Raw genomic sequence first — 23,275 nt, forward strand, 5'->3', positions numbered from 1 at the left:
ACGTGGAGGCTTTCCTCAATGGCTACGGCCTGCTGCCGGAGAAAGATTTAGTCGTTGGGGGAGAGGAGGAGGAGGCAGCCGTGGATGTGGAGGCAGTGGAGTGAAGGGGTTGTGGAAGAGAGGTGTGTGGAGGAGGAGATGGAGGACAGGGGTTTATGGTGGGGTGGAGTGAAGGGGTTGTGAAAGAGAGGTGTGTGGAGGAGATGGAGGACAGGGGTTTATGGTGGGGTGGAAGGAGGGAAGTGTGTGGAGGAGGATATGGTTTTGTGATGGATTGATGCTAGTTTTGTGTAACAGATTAGCAGACGCACACAGACTGGGTTGACTGCACTAGAGGGGCCTGAGCGTACTGTAGAAGGAGTCCATTCCCTAAATAAGGGATCATTTCAATGTTCATCCAGGGAAGACACCTCAGCAGCGTGAGTACGGGTGGCCTGTGTACCTGATGTGGATTAGGGTTTGCATTCCTACTAGAAAAGGACCGTTCCAGTTAACTTATTGTTGGGAGCCAAAGTTGATCTATTATTAGGCTACATGTATGAAACGGGGAAACATGATATCACATATTGGGCTGATTCTGATTAGGATTACTCTGGGTCCAGGACACCAGCCTATGGTGTTTCTGGGTAATATTTAATATAGCATATATATGTTATATTTTCAAGTCTTTAGAATGATCTTTTTTTCAAGGTTAAATTACATATTTATTTTAGTTATTTACAAACGCTGTAAGATTCTATAATATTTAATAAAACAAAAGATAAATAACATGAAAAAACATAACAAACCAAACGTGTCATTCAATTGCGCATTAATGAATTTTGTAACATTGTTCGAACATTTGGAAAATGATCCATGTGTCAACTAAGACTAACTTGCCAACTAATTTTAGAAAATGCTACATAGCCAGTGCAGTAGATCCACACACTTATCTGGAAAAGCCATTGACAAACGGCCTGTTACATGAACGATTTAATCATCACCTCATGATTCTGTTTCCTGTGTGTCCTTTGGAAGAAGTGACATAAAGTAATCATGGAAACATCCCACTCAGTTGTCGAGGAAACATTGCTGTTTTTTGGGCGGTTGTTGTGGGATTTAGCTGATTCCACTGGCAACGTAGTGTTAGATATTGACACTTGTTTGCATTGAGGGAAGACTGGGTAACTGTAAAGTAAATTGTGTATTGAAAGGCATCTATAGAAGCTGGTATAGAGAACATAAACGCTGGCTTGTCTTCAATAATGACTAAATAATAGTTCAAGCCATTGGGAGAGTTTTAAGTCCAACTGATTCTATGCCAGACATGCAGATTTTACAGATCACAGCATAACATTTTACCAAGTAAGTTCTAATGTGATATAACTCCAGTACTCCAGGCTCTTAATGCAGAGAAGAAGAATAATGAACCCAGAGAATTAGAGAGACAGACAGATGAGGAGGCCTCCTCCCTCTCGTTGAGTCTCTCTCTTGTCCTGGGTTTAGTTTGAGTGGCAGGCTCTCACACGTTGAACAACCTTGCCACATACATAACTACAGCACAGAAATGACTCTGCTCTGACCCCAGCACAGGTTGAAAAGTTCACTGCACAGAAATGACTCTGCTCTGACCCCAGCACAGGTTGAAAAGTTCACTGCACAGAAATGACTCTGCTCTGACCCCAGCACAGGTTGAAAAGTTCACTGCATAGAAATGACTCTGCTCTGACCCCAGCACAGGTTGAAAAGTTCACTGCACAGAAATGAAAAACATAAAAGTTATTCAAGCACCGACGTTCATTATTTACCCACAATTTGATATGTCATAAATTCAATTACGGTGCTTCCTACTCAGTGGAAACTGACAGAAGCACATGCGTGCACATGGAACTGCTAAGCGTGCTTCTGGTTGAACTGTGGTCTGAACTATGGCTGAACCCAGAATTACGGGAACAAAAGAGGGGTTTACTATGATGAAGATAGAAGGTACTGGATTCTGGTGTGCTGTGAGTGTAGAACAAGTTCATAACTAAGAAAGAAAACAAAAGCTCATTGGCCCTTTATTTGATGTTGGCAGCAGTCTCCACATTCCAACCAGGGACCCAGATGTTCAACAGGTTTGCATGGTGCACCCTTTTCTGTTGAGGAGCCAATACTGTAGCATTTATTCTTATTCATGTAGGCCTATCCTTAGTTTTAACAGTCTGACCCCACTGTGCTAGGAAAACATATCCTAAGAATGCAGAAAATCTGTCACATCTGTCATGTAAAATCAACAATCAAAAACCTGACCTTGATCTTTTGATGTAACTCACACGAGGCTGCTGAGGGGAGGACGGCTCATAATAATGGTATCAAACACCTGGAAACCATGGAAACCATGTGTTCGATGTATTTAATTCCGTTCCACTGATACCGCTCAAGTCATTAGCACAAGCCTGTCCTCCCCAATTAAGGTGCCACCAGGCTCCTGTGTGTCACAGCATGGTGACGAAACATACAGTCAGAACAATGCCAGACATTCCACATTCCAGAATATAATCCACAATGTTATGTTATGATGAGAGGGTCCGTGTGATCACAGTGATCTCTTCTAGCTGATCAGGTGTTCTAATCGTCTTATAGGATGAAGTCATAAGCCTCTGTGGCTGTTTGGCCTGGCTTCTCCTCTCTCTCTCTCTGGGCGCTGCTGCTAAAGGTGAGCTACAGGTACTCGAGACAATGATGATTGGTTGCGTCTCGCTCGCCTCCAATAAAAAAAAAATTACATTTAGAGAGACGGGTCCAAATCAAGAGTATTTCCTTACAAACATGAAATTGCAAATACACCGAACACAAATATAAACACAACATGTAAAATGTTGGTCCCATGTTTCATGAGCTGAAATAGTAGATCCCGGAAATGTTCCATATGAAAAAAAAAGCTTATTTCTCTCATATTCTGTGAACAAATGTTTTTATATCTCTGTTAGTGAGCATTTGTCCTTTGCCAAGACAATCCATCCACCTGACAGGTGTGACATATCAAGAAGCTGATTAAATAGCATGCTCATTACAAAGGTGCACCTTGTGCTGGGAACAATAACTCTGAAACGCTGAAAATGGCACCGACAGAGATGGTCGCCTCGCTTCGCGTTCTTAGGAAACTATGCAGTATTTTGTTTTTTTCATGTATTATTTCTTACATTGTTACCCCAGGAAATCTTTAGTCTTATTACTTACATCCCAGGCACCGGCCAGTGAGTGAGTGTTCTTCAGACACCGGCCAGTGAGTGAGTGTTCATCAGACACCGGCCAGTGAGTGAGTGTTCATCAGACACCGGCCAGTGAGTGAGTGTTCATCAGGCACCGGCCAGTGAGTGAGTGTTCATCAGGCACCGGCCAGTGAGTGAGTGTTCGTCAGACACCGGCCAGTGAGTGAGTGTTCGTCAGACACCGGCCAGTGAGTGAGTGTTCGTCAGACACCGGCCAGTGAGTGAGTGTTCGTCAGACACCGGCCAGTGAGTGAGTGTTCGTCAGGCACCGGCCAGTGAGTGAGTGTTCGTCAGGCACCGGCCAGTGAGTGAGTGTTCATCAGACACCGGCCAGTGAGTGAGTGTTCGTCAGGCACCGGCCAGTGAGTGAGTGTTCATCAGGCACCGGCCAGTGAGTGAGTGTTCATCAGGCACTGGCCAGTGAGTGAGTGTTCGTCAGGCACCGGCCAGTGAGTGAGTGTTCATCAGACACCGGCCAGTGAGTGAGTGTTCGTCAGGCACCGGCCAGTGAGTGAGTGTTCGTCAGACACCGGCCAGTGAGTGAGTGTTCGTCAGACACCGGCCAGTGAGTGAGTGTTTGTCAGACACCGGCCAGTGAGTGAGTGTTCGTCAGGCACCGGCCAGTGAGTGAGTGTTCGTCAGGCACCGGCCAGTGAGTGAGTGTTCGTCAGGCACCGGCCAGTGAGTGAGTGTTCATCAGGCACCGGCCAGTGAGTGAGTGTTCGTCAGACACCGGCCAGTGAGTGAGTGTTCGTCAGACACCGGCCAGTGAGTGAGTGTTCGTCAGGCACCGGCCAGTGAGTGAGTGTTCATCAGGCACTGGCCAGTGAGTGAGCCTTCGTCAGGCCAACAGCAGAATACTGTGAACTGTGACACACTGTCATATTTCCTCTTAGGTTTAAACTACAAGTGATCCTGTTACAGACTACACATGGCCCAGGGTAACCAGGGTAACCTTTAAGGGAGACTGTCTTTCACGTCTCCACAACCAGTGGTGTGTCTAACCCCTATCACGCCTCACTGAAACCTCCCCCAGGAGCTTTCCGTTCATGCAACCTGGTGCTTCTCCTGCCCGTGGTTCCGTAAGCATGTAACAACACAGTCCCACCAGACTGACAACATCTTCTGCTCACTGAGGCGACCGTTGCATCGCATAGGTGGCGGCTGGGCCTAGTAGCAAAAATATCCTCTCTGTGTCTGTTTGGAGTCTGGACAGGCATGTCACCACTTGCCCCATGCTCACAGTAACCACAGAGTTTCGGTATGTGATGTGCCACAGACAGAATGTTACTGTAGCTGCAAGTCATATATACTGTATAATAGCCTACAGTAAGTGTTGTGTATCTGAGGTGGTTGTTGTTGATGTCAGGGTTCAGGAGTGCAGTGTAAGCCTGTGGCCTGTAGCAGTGTTGAGAGAAAACATCAAGTGCCTTATGGAAGGGCTAAGACAGATATTAGCCACAAACAAAATAAGATCTATAACGTCCATAAAGTCAACACAGTAGCGCTATACCAATTGCTACATTTTTGTTTAGACAGCGGGCAATGCATGAATTCCCATTATAGATCAAATCAAATCAAATGTATTGGTCACATACACATGGTTAGCAGGTGTTATTGTGAGTATAATGAAATGCTTGTGCTTCTAGTTCTGACAGTGCAGCAATATCTAACAAGTAATGTCTAACAATTCCACAGCATATACCTAATACACGCAAATCTAAGTAAAGGAATGGAATAAGAATATATAAATATATGGATGAGTAACGTCAGAGCGCATAGGCTATACAGTATATACATAGGAGATGAGTAATGCAAGATATGTAAACATTATTAAAGTGACTAGTGTTCCATTTACGAAAGTGACCAATGATTTCAAGTCTGTATGTACTGTAGGCAGCAGCCTGTCTGTGATGGTGATGGCTGTTTAACAGTCTGATGGCCTTGAGATAGAAGCTGTTTTTCAGTCTCTCGGTCCCAGCTTTGACGTAGCTGTACTGACCTCGCCTTTTGGATGATAGCGTGGTTGTTCTCCTTGATGATCTTTTTGGCCTTCCTGTGTCATTGGGTGCTGTAGGTGTCCTGGAGGGCAGGTAGTTTGCCCCCGGTGATGCGTTGTGCAAACCGCACCACCCTCAGAAGAGCCCTGCGTTTGTGGGCGGTGCAATTGTCGTACCAGGCAGTGATATAGCCCAACAGGATGCTCTCAATTGTGCATCTGTAAAGGTTTGTGAGAGTTTTAGTTAACAAGCCAAATTTCTTCAGCCTCCTGAGTTTGAAGAGGCACTGTTGATTACTCGAGACTTCCGAGAATGAGATTAGTTAACACAAATATTTACCTACAGTAGTTATAATAAGCGCCCCCATCCCTCTCTCTCTGTTTATTGGGTAGGTTGTTTCTCGGTTGGCGCTGTGAGCTTTGATTCATGGCACCAGCTGCAACACTCTAGTTGACCCACACAAAACCCCACTAAGATGACGTCACATCATGAGGTATGACACAGGGCTGAGGACCCGGTCTGGGGCATGACGCTCCCGTTAGAGTGTAAAACTATAGCAGCTGGTGGCTCTGATCTCACGTGAAAATAAATTGCTCCTTCCACGTGACTTTGCTGTCTCACGCCGCAAATATGAATGGGCCCCTCTAACAATGAACCCAGGAAGTGTATTCCTAGACACACTGTCATCTGTTACTGGAATGTGTTAATAGAAATGGAAAAAACACATCTTAACTTCCATGTCATTGCACAGGCCCCTTTAATTTATGGGAATCCCAGGGATGTTCTGATGCCCTTTGCATGCCAGATCCTGGGATTGAACCGCTTGACTCCGTGGGACACATTGTCACTCTTCTAGGAAGAGACTATAGATGAGACAGGCCACTAGGGAGACTCCTGAAGCCACTGCCACACCTACAACACAGAGGAGAGGAGTACTGACTAATATGGAGGAGAGGGGAAAGATAAACGGAAGAGAGAGAGGGTATGCTGCATCACAACGTACCCATGGTGATTTTGCGCCTCTGCTGGATCTTGTACACCGGGACCCAGGTGCTGTCCATGCCTTCCCCTGAATCTCCAACCAGAATAAAAAGCCGTTAGACACCCAACTTACTCTGCTTCCTAACTTCTTCTTAACTGCTTCCTACCTGCAGCCTACCTGCTTCCTAAATGTGTCCTACACTACAGGCAGAAAGGCTGCGAGGAACCACCTTCTCTATTGTAACACATATCTGATGCCTGGGGGAGATCAATGACTTCAGCTATTTATTTTCTTCTGCTTGTCTTTTATATATATAAAAAAAGAAAGAAAATCCATATTGATGCTCAATCATCTGTCAACCAAACAGATGAAACAGGTCACAACAAGATCTGAACACACACTGTAACCGTGTCACAAAGGGCACAGGTATCTTGTTGAGAAGTATGCTATGGGTGGGACAGATACTGAAACTCGGGAGGAACCTTATAAAAGCAGGTAGACACGGGTAGTGGCAAAAGTAAAAAGAATAGAATAGAACAAGAATACAACTATTATCTATGAATATGACGATTTGTTGATAGCCTGCCCTACGTGCATTTTAAAACATGACATCAAGAGGAATCAAGTTGATGACAGATCGACAGGCATGTACGAGGAGGTAACAACATTTACTGCTGTGACATTATCCGACCTGTCTGTAGGCCTACTTAGAATAGTGATCAAGTCACATTTGACACTCACTTTCCAAAATGCAGCCAAGTATATCTTATCGCCCTCAAGGAACATCAAGACATCCCTCTGACCAGCAGATTATCTTTTGGCAACTTTATGAGAAATTGGGTTCCATTTCAGACAGCATAGACAGAGGTGAACCAGTACCTAGCCTACCTTGGTGCCACTCCAACCTGCCCTGTACCAGCTGCTGGGTGATATGGAGCTGCCCATCAGGGATGGTGAAGCCTGCCCACTCCCTTACCCTCTCCTGGACAGCTGCCTCCGTCTCAGAGGAGAGTATGTAGTCACACAGAGAGATGCCAGTGTCGGGAACCAGGAAGAACACCCGCTTAGCCAAGGGCTGGGAGCCCATGAATGCTTTCGCTATAGAGACACACACACATAGACACATGCAAACACACACACACACACACACACACACACACACACACACACACACACACACACACACACACACACACACACACACACACACACACACACACACACACGCACACACACACACACACACACACACACGCAACCATGCAAACAGACACACACACACACACACACACACACACACACACACACACACACACACACACACACACACACACACACACACACACACACACACGCAACCATGCAAACAGACACACACGCACACACACACACACACACACACACACACACACACACACACACACACACACACACACACACACACACACACACACACACACACACACACACACGCAACCATGCAAACAGACACACACACAGAGACATAGGCATGGATATCTGCAGGGTCACACAAGCACACAGATATATGCGTACCTGTTTTATATACGAAGGTCAAAGATCGTTTTTACATATTTTACAATTACTCAAGAGCCTCTGTCATATCGTCATGAATGATGCTGGTTGAGTGTACAGTACAAGAAAAACTACAGTGCCTAACCATCGCCATCTAGTGGCATAGCTGCGGACTAATCATTGAATTTCAAGGCCATTTAAGACCTACTGCACTGGTAACTAACTATTCATCAGTTGTATCCTACCTGAGTTTTCATCATTTATCAGATGTTCAAAGAAGTTTTTGGCACTGCTGTAGACACTCCTTATGATGTCCCTCTTGATGTACTGTGAGTGACATGGACTCAAGGTCATCAAAAAGTCATCACAGAGATGCAGCTCAAGTGTTTGAAATACTGGGTGCCGGACTTATTGGTGCCCACAGTTGCCTACCATGGTGGTGGTCTTGGCAGTGGTCCTTGCAGGGTTCATGTACGCTCTACACCCCAGACTCCCCTTCAGTCTGAGGATACAGCTGCATACCTGCACTGACGCAGTGGACGGCCTCTCCCCCAGCTTGCCCCCTGCCTACAAGACAACCCAGAGAGAGAGAGAGAGGAGATTGGAGATGGAGCAGATTTGAGCCCGTTACACTGATCCATTATAATGTAAGAAAAGTACAACAATCCGATTTTTGCAGTAATTTTTTTTTTCTTCTCAATATTCATATTCCCACTTACCGTTGGGATGAAGATCTGACCTTGAATCTTTATCCTTTGTGAATTGTTCCTCTAAAGAACATACAGGACATAAACAGTCATTCACAAGGATCGTCAGCAACGACATTGCAATATTCAGTTGCACACCACACCAAACTTGCCTTAGTTGGGGGGTTCAAATTTGTCTTAGCTGGTAGATTTTTGTTGTTGAGGAGACAAACACTGGCCTCAGTCTTCTTTGCCCACCTCATCATCCCATCCTAACACGGATAAGATGTATTGTCACTTTGTCAGTAGAAGTAGTGGTGGAAGACTGAATGTGTAATAAACATATAACAATAATAATGATTAAACTAGGCCTCTGTCCAAAATGGCACCACATTCCCCTATATAGTGCACTACTTTTGACTGGGGCCCTAGGTTACCTTCATGGCCTGCATCAGACCGTGGCGGGTCTTGTCCTTGATAGGGAACATCAGGTCGATGTCCATGGGGCAGACTGCAACAGGCCAGAACGCTGTCATCCACTGCATGTAACTCCATGTCGCAGATTTAGAAGATTTCTGGAAGACATCACGCAGTAAGTTAACATTTATCAACACTAACCAGGAACGAGAGTTCAGCCTTTTCTCTCCTTCTCTCTCGGGACCCCGACCCCCCCCCCCACACGCTGCTACTCGCTGTTTATTATCTATGCATAGGCCCTTTACCCCTACCTACACGTACAAATTACCTCGACTAACCTGACCGGTATCCCCTGTATATAGCCTCGTTATTGTTATGTCATTTTATTGTGATACTGTTTAATTTCATTTTTTTACTTTAGTTAATTAAGTAAATATTTTCTTGAGCTGCATTGTTGGTTAAGGGCTTGTAAGTAAGCATTTCCCTGTAATACCTGTTGTATTCGGCACATGTGACAAATACAATTTGATTTGATTTGCAGTGAACTGCGATGTTAGAAGATAATACACAGGCAAATTAATGAATGAGTAAAATGTTGAAAATATCAACTCTGTACTCACACTAGGTTCTTTAATGTTCATAATCCAGCAAGTCACTCTGTGATGAAATTGCTAAGAAAGAGTGTGTTCTCTTTAGTCTTTGTGTTATGTGTATGTGTGCCAGTGTGTGTGTCTGCATATGTGGATGTGTGTGTGTGTCTGCGTGTGTGTCTGTGGATATGTGTGTGTGTCTCTGTGTGTGTCTGCGTGTGTGGATGTGTGTGTGTGTCTGCGTGTGTGTCTGCATGTGTGTGAGAGTGTGTGTGTCTGCATGTGTCTGCGTGTGTGTCTGCATGTGTGTGTGTGTGTGTGTGTGTGTCTGTGTGTGTGGATGTGTGTGTGTGTCTCTGTGTGTGTCTGCGTGTGTGTCTGTGGATGTGTGTGTGTGTCTCTGTGTGTGTCTGCGTGTGTGGATGTGTGTGTGTGTCTGCGTGTGTGTCTGCATGTGTGTGAGAGTGTGTGTGTCTGCATGTGTCTGCGTGTGTGTGTGTGTCTGCATGTGTGTGTGTGTGTGTGTCTGTGTGTGTGGATGTGTGTGTGTGTCTGCTTGTGTGTCTGCTTGTGTGTCTGTGTGTGTGGATGAGTGTGTGTGTCTGCGTGTGTGTGTGTGTGTGTGTGTGGATGAGTGTGTGTGTCTGCATGTGTGTGTGTGTGTGTCTGTGTGTGTGGATGAGTGTGTGTGTCTGCATGTGTGTGTGTGTGTGTGTGTGTGTGTGTGTGTCTGTGTGTGTGGATGAGTGTGTGTGTCTTTTTTTTGTGTGTGTGTGTGTGTGTGTTTGTGTGTGTGGATGTGTGTGTGTGTCTCTGTGTGTGTCTGCGTGTGTGTCTGTGGATGTGTGTGTGTGTCTCTGTGTGTGTCTGCGTGTGTGGATGTGTGTGTGTGTCTGCGTGTGTGTCTGCATGTGTGTGAGAGTGTGTGTGTCTGCATGTGTCTGCGTGTGTGTGTGTGTCTGCATGTGTGTGTGTGTGTGTGTGTCTGTGTGTGTGGATGTGTGTGTGTGTCTGCGTGTGTGTCTGCTTGTGTGTCTGTGTGTGTGGATGAGTGTGTGTGTCTGCGTGTGTGGATGAGTGTGTGGATGAGTGTGTGTCTGCTTGTGTGTGTGTCTGCGTGTGTGGATGAGTGTGTGGATGAGTGTGTGTGTCATCAGCAGTGGAGACTGAGTAAGAGGATACTTGTTGGTGTTGGAGCAGATATGAAGCATCACTCTGTCATTGGTGTCCTCCTCTGAGAAACCCCAAAGCCTGTCCTCGGATACACGATTCTCCACAGCAGCCATAGTCTAACAGAGAAAATGCAGACAGAATACAGACAAATGGATACATCATCATATAGACAATCAAACCAAAAACATCTAAAGAAAGAAAATTAAGAAAAACAAAAGCTTGAAATTTGACAAAGAAGAAATTCCTGCCTCACCCGCCTCATTTTCATATGGCTCTCTTTGGTCTGGTGGGACGGGGAGACCACAAACATGCCCATCACAGACAGTCCTCCAGGAACCATGCGGTTCAGCTTTAACAAAAGGAAAAATGCAGGAGTCATTAACCAAACCATAGACACTTGAATATCATAACACTATAACACCACAGTACAACAGAAGATCGTTTCAGAAAAAACAATCCTCCATATTTCTCAGGAATGTTCTCCAATAAATCTCACATGTTCTGCGTGATCTAGGATGTAGTCTTTGTCATCCTCATTCATCAGGCCACCAGGATTGTCCTCCTTTAGTGGGGTCATCGCTGCATGCACCACAAACTCCCCCTGTAGCAAAACAAATGTTGATCAAATAAAATGATATTGCATTGGATAGCCTAACATTAGAAAGACGGACCACGTCCCCTTACATACAGTAGGCCTAAATGTCTCACCTGTCCAACTAAAAGTCCAAGGATGTAAGATGTGCTTGCTTTCAGGTTAGCAAAGTATTTCTCCACTGCAGCATCAGCAATGACGCCTTTTCCCATTCCTTTCCCCATTTACACCGAGTTAATCTGCAATTACAAATGAAGATCAATGACAACTTTACAGTATAGGACTATAGGTAGGCATTGTCAGTGTAATAGAAGAATGCAAGATTATATCACCAAAGATACCTACGGGGATTTTGTTTCAATTTCAGACGTTTGGGATTCTGTTATCGTCCAGTAAACACCACTTGACGTCTCTTTTCACTTCGCTGAGTTTCCACTACCTCATCTCCTGAACCGTGATTCGAGAACATGTATGACGTCATAATGCAGCAATGCATTGTGACAGAAGGAAGTTCAAGCATGTCCTTTTTTTTTAAGAACGTTATTCATCATAATTTATCAAAGCACAGTGGTCTATGCAGTGCATTTATAAACGCCTATTTACCATGTTCAATCAGACAAAACATGACCTTCATACAAAAAAAATCCCCACTTCGTCTGTTTCTCGTTGTATTTTTCTCGCTGACAGATTTAGGGGCGGAGTCATGCCTCTCGCTTCGTCTCTTCCTCGCTCAGGGCGCGGTTTCCCAAAAGCATTTTAGGCAAAATTCATCGTCGTTTAATTAAATCTCCCAGCTGTTTCCCAAAACCATCGTTATTAACGTTGCACTTGAAAACGCTCGTAGTCTAATGCTTGCCTCAGACCACTCGAAGAATAAATCATTTCGTCGTTAAATGCTATTTTGACCATCCGCTTCACTTTATATACAGGTTTCAGCTAAACAGAATCAAATTGTTTATCCGTCTCTCTTTGGCCGCCGATAATTTCAGAACGAAGTTGTCTCCAAATAGCCTACAAAGTTGCCAATGTCTTTGCAGTTTATACAAACAAGTGATGTATAAAACTCGGCTTTAAATTAAAAGCTAGATGACTGCATTAAAATATAAACAGTAGGCTGTAGGCCTAATTCAATCATATTGAAATACATTTCATGTTAATCAATTGAGTTCTATTTTGCTACTTGTAGGCTACTGTCTGTAATTTGTCTCAATATATTTCATGATGTGTAGACTAACATGTGCGCAATGATGTGCCATATCGGTGATTTTATGCATTTTTGGGGGGTAAGCATTAGACTAAGATTGATCAATATTTGCAGCCATATGTGGTAATAGGAGTTGATAAATCGTCAGTAGGCAATTGTGAAATAATTCTAATGATTTTAATGGAGAAAGCTGATCCGAGAGCAGCACTCCCTTGCTTTCCACCATATTAGTATCGACACATGCTCCGATGACCATTAATATCTGACTGGTGTTTTGGACACTGGAGAGTGGGGTAAGTTGAGCCATTTTTAGATTTTACATTCACTCCTTCAAGAGAAATATAGCAGTCTTCCTAACAAAGATATCTAGATATATTTCAGGATGATGTGTATCCCTGGAATTAATCCAAATTCATGTAAACACAACAGTTTTGAAAACATGTGGTCTCTTGAAAACAGGACAGGGTAAGTTGTGTCGCAGGACAGGGTAAGTTGAGTCGCAGGACAGGGTAAGTTGAGTCGCAGGACAGGGTAAGTTGAGTCGCAGGGTAAGTTGAGTCGCAAGACAGACAGGGTAAGTTGAGTCGCAGGGCAGGGTAAGTTGAGTCGCAGGGCAGGGTAAGTTGAGTCGCAGGGAAGGGTAAGTTGAGTCGCAGGACAGGGTAAGTTGAGTCGCAGGACAGGGTAAGTTGAGTCGCAGGACAGGGTAAGTTGAGTCGCAGGGTAAGTTGAGTCGCAGGGTAAGTTGAGTCGCAGGGCAGGGTAAGTTGAGTCGCAGGACAGGGTAAGTTGAGTCGCAGGACAGGGTAAGTTGAGTCGCAGGGCAGGGTAAGTTGAGTCGCAGGAAGTTGAGTCGCAGGACAGGGTAAGTTGAGTCGCAGGGTAAGTTGAGTCGCAGGGCAGGGTAAGTTGAGTCGCAGGACAGGGTAAGTTGAGTCGCAGGACAGGGTAAGTTGAGTCGCAGGAAGTTGAGTCGCAGGACAGGGTAAGTTGAGTCACAGGGCAGGGTAAGTTGAGTCGCAGGGTAAATTGAGGCGCAGGACAAGGTAGGTTGAGTCGCAGGGTAGGTTGAGTCGCAGGGCAGGGTAGGTTGAGTCGCAGGGCAGGGTAGGTTGAGTCGCAGGGCAGGGTAAGTTGAGGGACAGGACAGGGTAAGTTGAGATGCAGGGTAAGTTGAGGGGCAGGGCAGGGTAAGTTGAGGGGCAGGGCAGGGTAAGTTGAGGGGCAGGGCAGGGTAAGTTGAGGGGCAGGGCACGGTAAGTTGAGGGGCAGGGCACGGTAAGTTGAGGGGCAGGACAGGGTAAGTTGAGGGGCAGGAAGTTGAGTTGCAGGACAGGGTAAGTTGAGTTGCAGGACAGGGTAAGTTGAGTTGCAGGACAGGGTAAGTTGAGTCGCAGGGCAGGGTAAGTTGAGTCGCAGGACAGGGTAAGTTGAGTTGCAGGACAGGGTAAGTTGAGTCGCAGGACAGGGTAAGTTGAGTCGCAGGGTAGGTTGAGTCACAGGGCAGGGTAATTTGAGGCGCAGGAAGTTGAGGCGCAGGACAGGGTAAGTTGTGTCGCAGGGCCGGGTAAGTTGAGTCGCAGGACAGGGTAAGTTGAGTCGCAGGACAGGGTAGGTTGAGTCGCAGGACAGGGTAAGTTGAGTCGCAGGACAGGGTAAGTTGAGGCGCAGGACAGGGTAAGTTGAGTCGCAGGACAGGGTAAGTTGAGTCGCAGGACAGGGTAAGTTGAGTCGCAGGACAGGGTAAGTTGAGTCGCAGGACAGGGTAAGTTGAGTCGCAGGACAGGGTAAGTTGAGTCGCAGGACAGGGTAAGTTGAGTCGCAGGACAGGGTAAGTTGAGTCGCAGGACAGGGTAAGTTGAGTCGCAGGACAGGGTAAGTTGTGTCGCAGGACAGGGTAAGTTGTGTCGCAGGACAGGGTAAGTTGTGTCGCAGGGCAGGGTAAGTTGTGTCGCAGGGCAGGGTAAGTTGAGTCGCAGGGCAGGGTAAGTTGAGTCGCAGGGCAGGGTAAGTTGAGTCGCAGGACAGGGTAAGTTGAGTCGCAGGACAGGGTAAGTTGAGTCACAGGGCAGGGTAATTTGAGGCGCAGGAAGTTGAGTCGCAGGAAAGGGTAAGTTGAGTCGCAGGACAGGGTAAGTTGAGTCACAGGACAGGGTAAGTTGAGGCGCAGGACAGGGTAAGTTGAGGGGCAGGAAGTTGAGGTGCAGGACAGGGTAGGTTGAGTCGCAGGACAGGGTAGGTTGAGTCGCAGGACAGGGTAAGTTGAGTCGCAGGACAGGGTAAGTTGAGTCGCAGGACAGGGTAAGTTGAGTCGCAGGACAGGGTAACTTGAGTCGCAGGACAGGGTAACTTGAGTCGCAGGACAGGATAAGTTGAGTCTTAGGAGGTTGATGCGCAGGACAGGGTAAGTTGAGTCGCAGGACAGGGTAAGTTGTGTCGCAGGACAGGGTAAATTGAGGTGCTGGAAGTTTAGCTGCAGGACAGGGTAGGTTGAGTCGCAGGACAGGGTAAGTTGTGTCGCAGGACAGGGTAAGTTGAGGTGCAGGAAGTTGAGGTGCAGGACAGGGTAAGTTGAGGTGCAGGAGGTTGAGGCGCAGGACAGGGTAAGTTGTGTCGCAGGAAGTTGAGGTGCAGGACAGGGTAGGTTAAGGCGCAGGAGGTTGAGGCGCAGGACAGGGTAAGTTGAGCTAAATCAAATTTAATGGTCACATACACATGTTGAGTAGATGTTATTGAGGGTGTAGCTAAATGCATGTTTTTCTGTTTTTGCAGAAACATCTAACAAGTAATATCTAAAAATTTCACAACAATACACACAAATCCAAATTAAAGGAATGGAATTAGGAATATTTACACTACCGTTCAAAATTTTGGGGTCACTTAGAAATTTCTTTTTTTTTTAAAAGAAAAGCACATTTGTCCATTAAAAAAATATAAAATTGATCAGAAATACAGTGTAGACATTGTTAATGTTGTAAATGACTATTGTAGCTGGAAACAGCTGTTTTTGAATGGAATATCTACATAGGCGTACAGAGGCCCATTATAAGTAACCATCACTCCTGTGTTAGAATGGCACGTTGTGTTAGCAAATCCAAGTTTTTAATTTTAAAAGGCTAAATTATCATTAGAAAACCCTTTTGCAATTATGTTAGCACAGCTGAAAACTGTGGTGCTGATTAAAGAAGCAATAAAACTGGCCTTTTTAGACTAGTTGAGTACCTGGAGTATCAGCATTTGTGGGTTTGATTACAGGCTCAAAATGGCCAGAAACAACACTGTGTACTACTCCCTTCACAGAACAGAGCAAATTGGCTCTAACCAGAATAGAAAGAGGAGTGGGAGGCTCCGGTGCACAAATGAGCAAGAGGACAAGTACATTAGTGTGTCTAGTTTGAGAAACAGACGCCTCACATGTCCTCAACTGGCAGCTTCATTAGATAGTACCCACAAAACACCAGTCTCAACGTCAACAGTCAAGAGGCGACTCCAGGATACTGCCCTTCTAGGCAGAGTTGCAAAGAAAAAGCCATATCTCAGACTGGCCAATAAAAATAAAAGATTAAGATTGGCAAAAGAACACAGACACTGGACAGAGGAACTCTGCCTGGAAAAAAAAGAGTGATAAAAATGTCCGGTGACTGTTTGAGAGCCTGGAACCCTAAGGTTCTATTTGCCAAAAGTGGATTCTGAGATAATTGGCATTTAAAGTTTCTGAACCATCATTGGTTTGAATGGTGTTAGTAATTTTTTGTTTTCTTGTATTCTTTTGAACTTAATAACATAAATGAGGGTATTTAGAGTACTATTTAAGTAGAGAACATTGAACAGATCAAGGTTATGTCAATAACTCAATAAATCAAAAACGCAAGTAGAACATTATAGCCCCAAGCTCTCCATTTGCTTGTTTCTTGAGATTTATGGTAGTGTGTGCATTTTTAATAGTCTCTTGTCAAATAGCAATTATCCGAGGTCCCTCTTTGTGGCACCTGACCACACGACTGAACAGGTGCGACAAAACCAGGGCCTGTAGGACCTGCCTTGTTGATAGTGCTGTTAAGAAGGTAAAAACCAGGGCCTGTAGGACCTGCCTTGTTGATAGTGCTGTTAAGAAGGTAGAAACCAGGGCCTGTAGGACCTGCCTTGTTGATAGTGCTGTTAAGAAGGTAGAAACCAGGGCCTGTAGGACCTGCCTTGTTGATAGTGCTGTTAAGAAGGTAGAAACCAGGGCCTGTAGGACCTGCCTTGTTGATAGCGCTGTTAAGAAGGTAGAAACCAGGGCCTGTAGGACCTTCCTTGTTGATAGTGCTGTTAAGAAGGTAAAATCCAGGGCCTGTAGGACCTGCCTTGTTGATAGTGCTGTTAAGAAGGTAAAATTCAGGGCCTGTAGGACCTGCCTTGTTGATAGTGCTGTTAAGAAGGTAAAAACCAGGGCCTGTAGGACCTGCCTTGTTGATAGTGCTGTTAAGAAGGTAAAAACCAGGGCCTGTAGGACCTGCCTTGTTGATAGTGCTGTTAAGAAGGTAGAAACCAGGGCCAGTAGGATCTGCCTTGTTGATAGTGCTGTTAAGAAGGTAGAAACCAGGGCCTGTAGGACCTGCCTTGTTGATAGTGCTGTTAAGAAGGTAAAAACCAGGGCCTGTAGGACCGGCCTTGTTGATAGTGCTGTTAAGAAGGTAGAAACCAGGGCCTGTAGGACCTTCCTTGTTGATAGTGCTGTTAAGAAGGTAAAAACCAGGGCCTGTAGGACCTGCCTTGTTGATAGTGCTGTTAAGAAGGTAAAAACCAGGGCCTGTAGGACCTTCCTTGTTGATAGTGCTGTTAAGAAGGTAAAAACCAGGGCCTGTAGGACCTGCCTTGTTGATAGTGCTGTTAAAAAGGTAAAAACCAGGGCCTGTAGGACCTGCCTTGTTGATAGTGCTGTTAAGAAGGTAAAAACCAGGGCCTGTAGGACCTTCCTTGTTGATAGTGCTGTTAAGAAGGTAAAAACCAGGGCCTGTAGGACCTGCCTTGTTGATAGTGCTGTTAAGAAGGTAGAAACCAGGGCCTGTAGGACCTGCCTTGTTGATAGTGCTGTTAAGAAGGTAAAAACCAGGGCCTGTAGGACCTGCCTTGTTGATAGTGCTGTTAAGAAGGTAAAAACCAGGGCCTGTAGGACCTGCCTTGTTGATAGTGCTGTTAAGAAGGCAGAGTAGCACTTTATTATGGACAGACTTCTTCCCATCTCATCTACTGTTGTATCAAAATGTGATATTTCAGTTTTTTTTTCTACGTTTTTGTTCTGTCTATGGGTTATTGCATGTAGATTGATGAGGGAAAAAACTATTTAATCAGTTTTAGAATAAGGCTGTAACGTTACAAAATGTGTAAAAAGTCAAGTGGTCTGAATACTTTCTGAATGCACTTTATGTGCATGTTCATGTCAAAAAGATGAAATGCATTTTTAATAGTCTCTTGTCCCTCCTCCCTCATCAAACATACATTTGGCAATTGTGTGTTGTATTTCTCCTCTTTTTATTGCAGCTTTCTTGCACACTGGACCATGCAGGAGCTGTGCCTCTGATGCTGTGGCTGCATGTCTACCAGCGGGATGAAGAGAGGCAGCAGGGAACATGCTGTCAACTATATGAGGTGGGACTACAGGGCCACGTTGCGTAGCCAAACATTGTCAAACGTCATCCTGGTTGCTTCTTCTTGGTTCTTAGTGAATGTACACCCCCAGGATATTACTCTGGGTCCTGTATTATTAGTTCAACTCTGATATTCAACCACATGAGGGCATACCATACCTGCCCATAACAATAAACAAACATCCTCAACACTGCCCCATTCATTTAGTAGTTGCCCCCAGTCCAGAGATTGTCATAATGAGGAGTTATTGATCAATAGAGGTCATTGATTAAACTATTGATTAACATTGCATGTGCAGTGTTATGGCCATAAGTCTACAGAAATTATTATACGATAACATAAACCATGTTTTTTTTAAACTGCTAAGTCAATTATTTATCAACTGAGAAAATGGGTTCGGTATTATTTGAGAATGGTATCATAGAGTATGATGTCACCTCAAGGTCACAGGTCATGAAAGGTGCCTAATGAATCAAGTGTCCATAGTAATATTCATTGTGGCAATTTGGGAGTCCTTCTGGCTAAAATGACTTTGTAGAGAAAAAACAAACCACCAGGAAACTTAGGGGCATAACTTGCCAACCATAATGCACAAGGGCCAGGTTCTTTCCCAGCGTCAGAGTAAAGGGAGAGATCATTTCATTATTTATTGATTACATATTTGAAATATTAACGCACACAATTCATCCTCATTGATAACCTTAAAGAAAGAGACCAATAGGAAAGTCTCTTTCACTCTGTCTTGTTTATGAGGCATCTATCAACTTGGATGTACTTCTGTCCTTAAGCTGTTCGTGTCTATTAATGTTCTGTATTATGTCATGTTTCATGTTTTGTGTTGGACCCCAGGAAGAGTAGCTGCTGCTTTCGCAACAACTAATGGGGATCGTAATAAAATACCCCAAAAATACCAATACAACTTAGCTGCTGTATCTCTCTCTCTTCCTTCGCCCCCCTTTCTCTCTTCCTCCATCCTCCTCCTCTCTCACTGTTGCAATCTCTCTCTCTCTCTTCTTTCTCTCTCTCTCCTGCTCACAATCCCTCTCCCCACTTGTATGAGTGACTGTAATTGGCACTGTGTCTTTTTTAAATGGTGAGGTAACAACAGACATTGTCATGGTCTTCACTGATCAAAACTATGCTCTCACTCCTCAACGTTGGTTTGGCTGCTGAGTGCTGGAGAGATTCTGTTATGTGGGCTGTTGGCGATGTGCATAATCATTCATTATTAGCGATGTCTTCGATAAGCTAACACCTAAATCCATAGCTCTTACCACGCAGATAAGCCAAGCACGCGTCACTGTGATCTACTTTGTCTTTTTTACCCATACTCCTTCAGTCATACGTCAGACTAGGCGTGGGTGTTGTACTTGTTTTGTTTTTTTTTACTCTGGGGGACTGAGCCATTTGTTGACTGTTGTTTCCCAGAACAGACCTTAAGGCAGAGGAGGAACCTAGTGCAAATCAACAGATATTATAGGGGCAATATATTTCTCTGCAGAATTTACGAGACCATCAAAATTAATCATTGCCACTGACAGCTAGATTGCCTAACTCATCCAGAAACCCCGGGAATGTTATCCCCACTCCCCCTCAAGTGTTTAGGCGTGAGCTGCAAACTTATTTTGCCCACGCCTGGGCCTCGCCGTTCGGTGGCATGGTAATAAGCTATGTTGATTTAATATCCGTTTGCTGCATGCATTTGACTAGGCCGTGTAGTCAGCCCACAAGGTGCTGCAGCACAGGATGCCCTCATTAATCACCCCCCTGGTGGACAATCATGGTCCTCTCTCTCAGGAGTCACGGCGCGGCAGGCTCAGCACCTGATCAAGGCCATGCTACTGCATGATTACTATAACTACCGAGAGATAGTCTCATAAGGTGCACCTCTGCTCCAAGGGCCGGTTTCCCAGAGCCAAGTGAAGCCTATTCTTGGAAATAATTTTTAATTCAGATTCTCCATTTTGCAAGCTTTTTAGTCCAAGAGTAGTCTCACTCTTGGTCTGGGAAACTGGTCTCTATGGTGAAGTTGTCACTGTGTTTTCCTGTTATTAATCTGGTTTGACCTAAGAAGGCAGCAAGGCAATGAAGTGGAAACGAGAAGGATTTGCTTTCGCCTCTCCTGTCCTTTCAGAGCAGTGCAGACGGAGAGGAGACGACAAGGCGACACCAGCAATGAAATACAACCTTCAACATCCCCTATAAAATGCCTTCCCTCCTGTCTTCATCATGTTTGCTTGAGGGAGTAGGCTACGTGTGATCATGGGACAGGGTGGGCAGTGTTGACATTCTAGGAATGAGATACGGGGGGGGGGGATTCGAAAAATAAGTTTTAGGCATCTGAAATTAAACTGTTAGATTCCCCTTCTCCTACTTTTTTGACATCTCTGTTAAAAGGTTGGACAGGACTCATTTTCACTGTGATGGGCGATGCTATCAATGGTGACATTTGTTTTAGAGGAAGGTTACTGCAATGTGCCACGTTAGTTTTCTCCTGACGGCTGTCAGTGCTTGTTGCTGTTTTTGGGGGTGAGTGGCGCAGTTGACACACATTGGGTTGGTACAATGTTGGGTCAGTGTTTAAAATCCTTAAGTTTACGCCTCTCAATCATTGACAGTGTGGGGGTTCAGACTGAGAGGAGGGATGGGGGGTTGTATATTGTCTGGTGTGGGTGTCTCCTTGTTATTCAAGATGGACGATGGGCGGTGTGTGCATGTGTTTGTGTGTGTGTGTGTGCGTCACTAGCAGAAAGGGCGCACAGACACCGGGTTGTTTTGGCGGTTTGAGGTCTCTGAAGATATTTCACAGCTCCTTGAGCAAAGTTATCCACGAGCCCTTGATACAAGTTGTCAAACAGAACGCTCTGTTGGAAGATGCTGAGGGGACTAGTTTACCGCCGCTGAGCTGTGTCATAGTTACATTTGGACATGCTCCTGCTTTTCTTCTGAAATGAGAGGTTATTTTCACAAGGTCAAAACAGGCCATTTTAATTGATGGATGACTCGATCCCCACCTCACTCTTAGCTGTTCAGGTGTACGTCTTGTTTTTATTGATGATGCTTAGTATTGATGTGATAGAAGAGGACATGTAGCCTATTGGGCAAAACTGGTCCAATCAGTGATCAGCCACTAATGTTTGCATTATGACATAATTCCATACATTGTTCAGGGAAAAACACCACACTTCTCTGCCATTACCAGCTCATCAGTTCAGTTGCAACTAACCTACATGATTCATTTTTTATTCAATTCAGTGTCATACACCAATTTCTTGAAGTAGACTATATATACACAATTATGTGGACACCCTTTGAAATTAGTGGATTGGCTGCCCCAGTCAACTGTAAGTGCTGTTTTTGTGAAGTGAAAATGTTTAGGAGCAACAACGGCTCAGCCACGAAGTGGTAGGCCACACAGGTTCACAGAACACTACCACCGAGTGCTGAAGTGCGTATCGCGTACAAATTGTCTGTCCTCGGTTGCAACACCCACTACTGAGTTCCAAACTGCCTGTGGAAGCAACGTCATCGGGAGCTTCCATGACCATGATATTGGTTTCCATGGCCGAGCAGCTGCACTCAAGCCTAAGATCACCATGTGCAATGCCAAGTGTTGGCTGGAGTGGTATAAAGCTCGCCACCAATGGACTCTGGAGTAGTGGAAACGCATTCCCCTCTAGAGTGATGAATCACGCTTCACCATCTGGGTTTGAATCTGGGTTTGGCGGATGCCAGGACAACGCTACCTGCCCGAATGCAAAGTGTCAAAGTAAAGTTTGGTGAAAGAGAAATAATAGTCTGGCGCTGTTTTTCTTAACGCTACAGCATACAATTACTTTCTAGACGATTCTGTGCTTCCAACTGTGGCAACAGTTTGGGGAAGGCCATTTCCTGTTTCAGCATAACAATGCCCCCTTGCACAAAGCGAGGTCCATACAGAAATTGTTTGTCGAGATCGGCGTGGAAAACTTGACTGGCCTGCACAGAGCCCTGACCTCAACCCCATTGAACACCTTTGGGATGAATTGGAACGCCAACTACAAGCCAGTCCTGATCGCCCAACATCAGTGCCCGAGACCTCCCTAATACTCCTTTGGCCAACTCAATATTAATGCCCATGATTTTGCAATTTAATGTTTGACGAGCAGGTGTCCTATAGTGTGTTGTGTGCACAAAACACAAAACAAAATTCAATTTGACAGTTTACACGTATAATCAGGCCAAGTGCAGCTACCATTTAGCCAGAATATACAAAGCAATACATCTGTACAGTCGTTTAATCCTGTGTAATTTAGTTTCATATCTGAAGATGGCTGTCTGAAGAAACTGTACTTGTTACATTCTCAATTCAAGATGTGATTTTCTTTGCTACTATTAAATGACTCCCACATAGGTAGGATATCCCTCTCTCCTCATATGAATACCCCCTCCCCCACCCCATGCAGTTTTATCAGTTGGTTTCAGAACGCCCAGGTGAGTGCCAGCAGGCCCATGTTCCTTTATCTCAAGCAGGAATTACGTTGACCTTGCAGCGATTTAAACTCTTTATCTGCACCTCAATAATCTGTTTCACAGGAAAGCACATCAGCTGAAAAATTACCAGCTAGTTCTCAGAGTGTCTCTGTGGGGTCTAGTTCAGATACAGAGGCTGCAGAGAGACAGGGCTGGAGCTGTAGGTCGCACACCAGGTAGCTATGCTCAGGCCAAGTGCACTGTTTTACCTGACAGACATGGATGGTAATGGAGCAATGCTGTTTGACATTAAGATACACTTCTTATTTCACAGAATTTCTTCTAGTTGAATTACTTCTGCAGCTCTACAAAGCCATGCTAGTTCTCTTGTCATATTTACTGTCAATCTCATTCTCGCCACTACTGCCTTTCCCACTCACCCTCACCCTCATCCCCACCGTCACTCTCCCTCACCCCCACGTCTCTCTCTCTCTCTCTCTCTCTCTCTTGTCCATACACAGCACAACTGTAGGCTTCAATGAGTGGTTGCCATGGAAATGAAATGGCCCAGTCACTCTTGTACCTTGTGCGTGCCTTGTGTGTGTATGCTTGTGTGAGTGTCAGAGTCACTAGGCTGTACCTGCCTCTCCTCAGTCAAAGCAGTGAGACCTACATGTGTGATGCTGCCAGGCCATTCTACCTCACCATTCATCCTGTCAAACTGTTGTGACAGCTGGTCAGTCCTGATGCTCTCAACTGCCACACCTCTCTTCTCTCTGCTG

General features: G+C 45.2%; 2 protein-coding genes across 2 annotated transcripts in view; one reads left to right on the plus strand and one right to left on the minus strand.

The window, feature by feature from the left end:
* pdcb (phosducin b) overlaps positions 1-104 on the plus strand; it is a 2,252-nt gene extending 2,148 nt beyond the window's left edge. Inside the window, exon 3 of the mRNA XM_064936013.1 lies at positions 1-104. This exon is cut by the window's left edge and continues 427 nt beyond it. Coding sequence (XP_064792085.1) covers positions 1-104 — 104 coding nt within the window.
* Positions 105-9,503: 9,399 nt separating this feature from the next.
* LOC135511510 (protein odr-4 homolog) lies at positions 9,504-11,657 on the minus strand. The gene is made up of 6 exons (XM_064932999.1): positions 11,552-11,657; positions 11,323-11,445; positions 11,111-11,215; positions 10,868-10,963; positions 10,559-10,730; positions 9,504-9,508 (listed from the first exon to the last, which is right to left on the minus strand). Exons 2-6 carry the CDS (start codon positions 11,428-11,430, stop codon positions 9,504-9,506), a joined length of 486 nt encoding a protein of 161 aa, XP_064789071.1. The 5' UTR covers positions 11,431-11,445; positions 11,552-11,657.
* Between the last annotated feature and the right edge of the window lie 11,618 nt (positions 11,658-23,275).

The sequence above is a fragment of the Oncorhynchus masou genome, chromosome 24, assembly GCF_036934945.1.
Source record: "Oncorhynchus masou masou isolate Uvic2021 chromosome 24, UVic_Omas_1.1, whole genome shotgun sequence".
Classification (NCBI taxonomy): domain Eukaryota; kingdom Metazoa; phylum Chordata; class Actinopteri; order Salmoniformes; family Salmonidae; genus Oncorhynchus; species Oncorhynchus masou.

Coding starts and splice junctions, on each gene's coding strand:
- LOC135511510 (XM_064932999.1), bottom strand. CDS start 11,430: ATGGGGAAAGGAATGGGAAAAGGCGTCATTGCTGATGCTGCAGTGGAG. Junction 11,216..11,322: donor TTGGACTTTTAGTTGGACAG/GTGAGACATTTA, acceptor GTTTTGCTACAG/GGGGAGTTTGTGGTGCATGC. Junction 10,964..11,110: donor TCCTAGATCACGCAGAACAT/GTGAGATTTATT, acceptor CTTTTGTTAAAG/CTGAACCGCATGGTTCCTGG.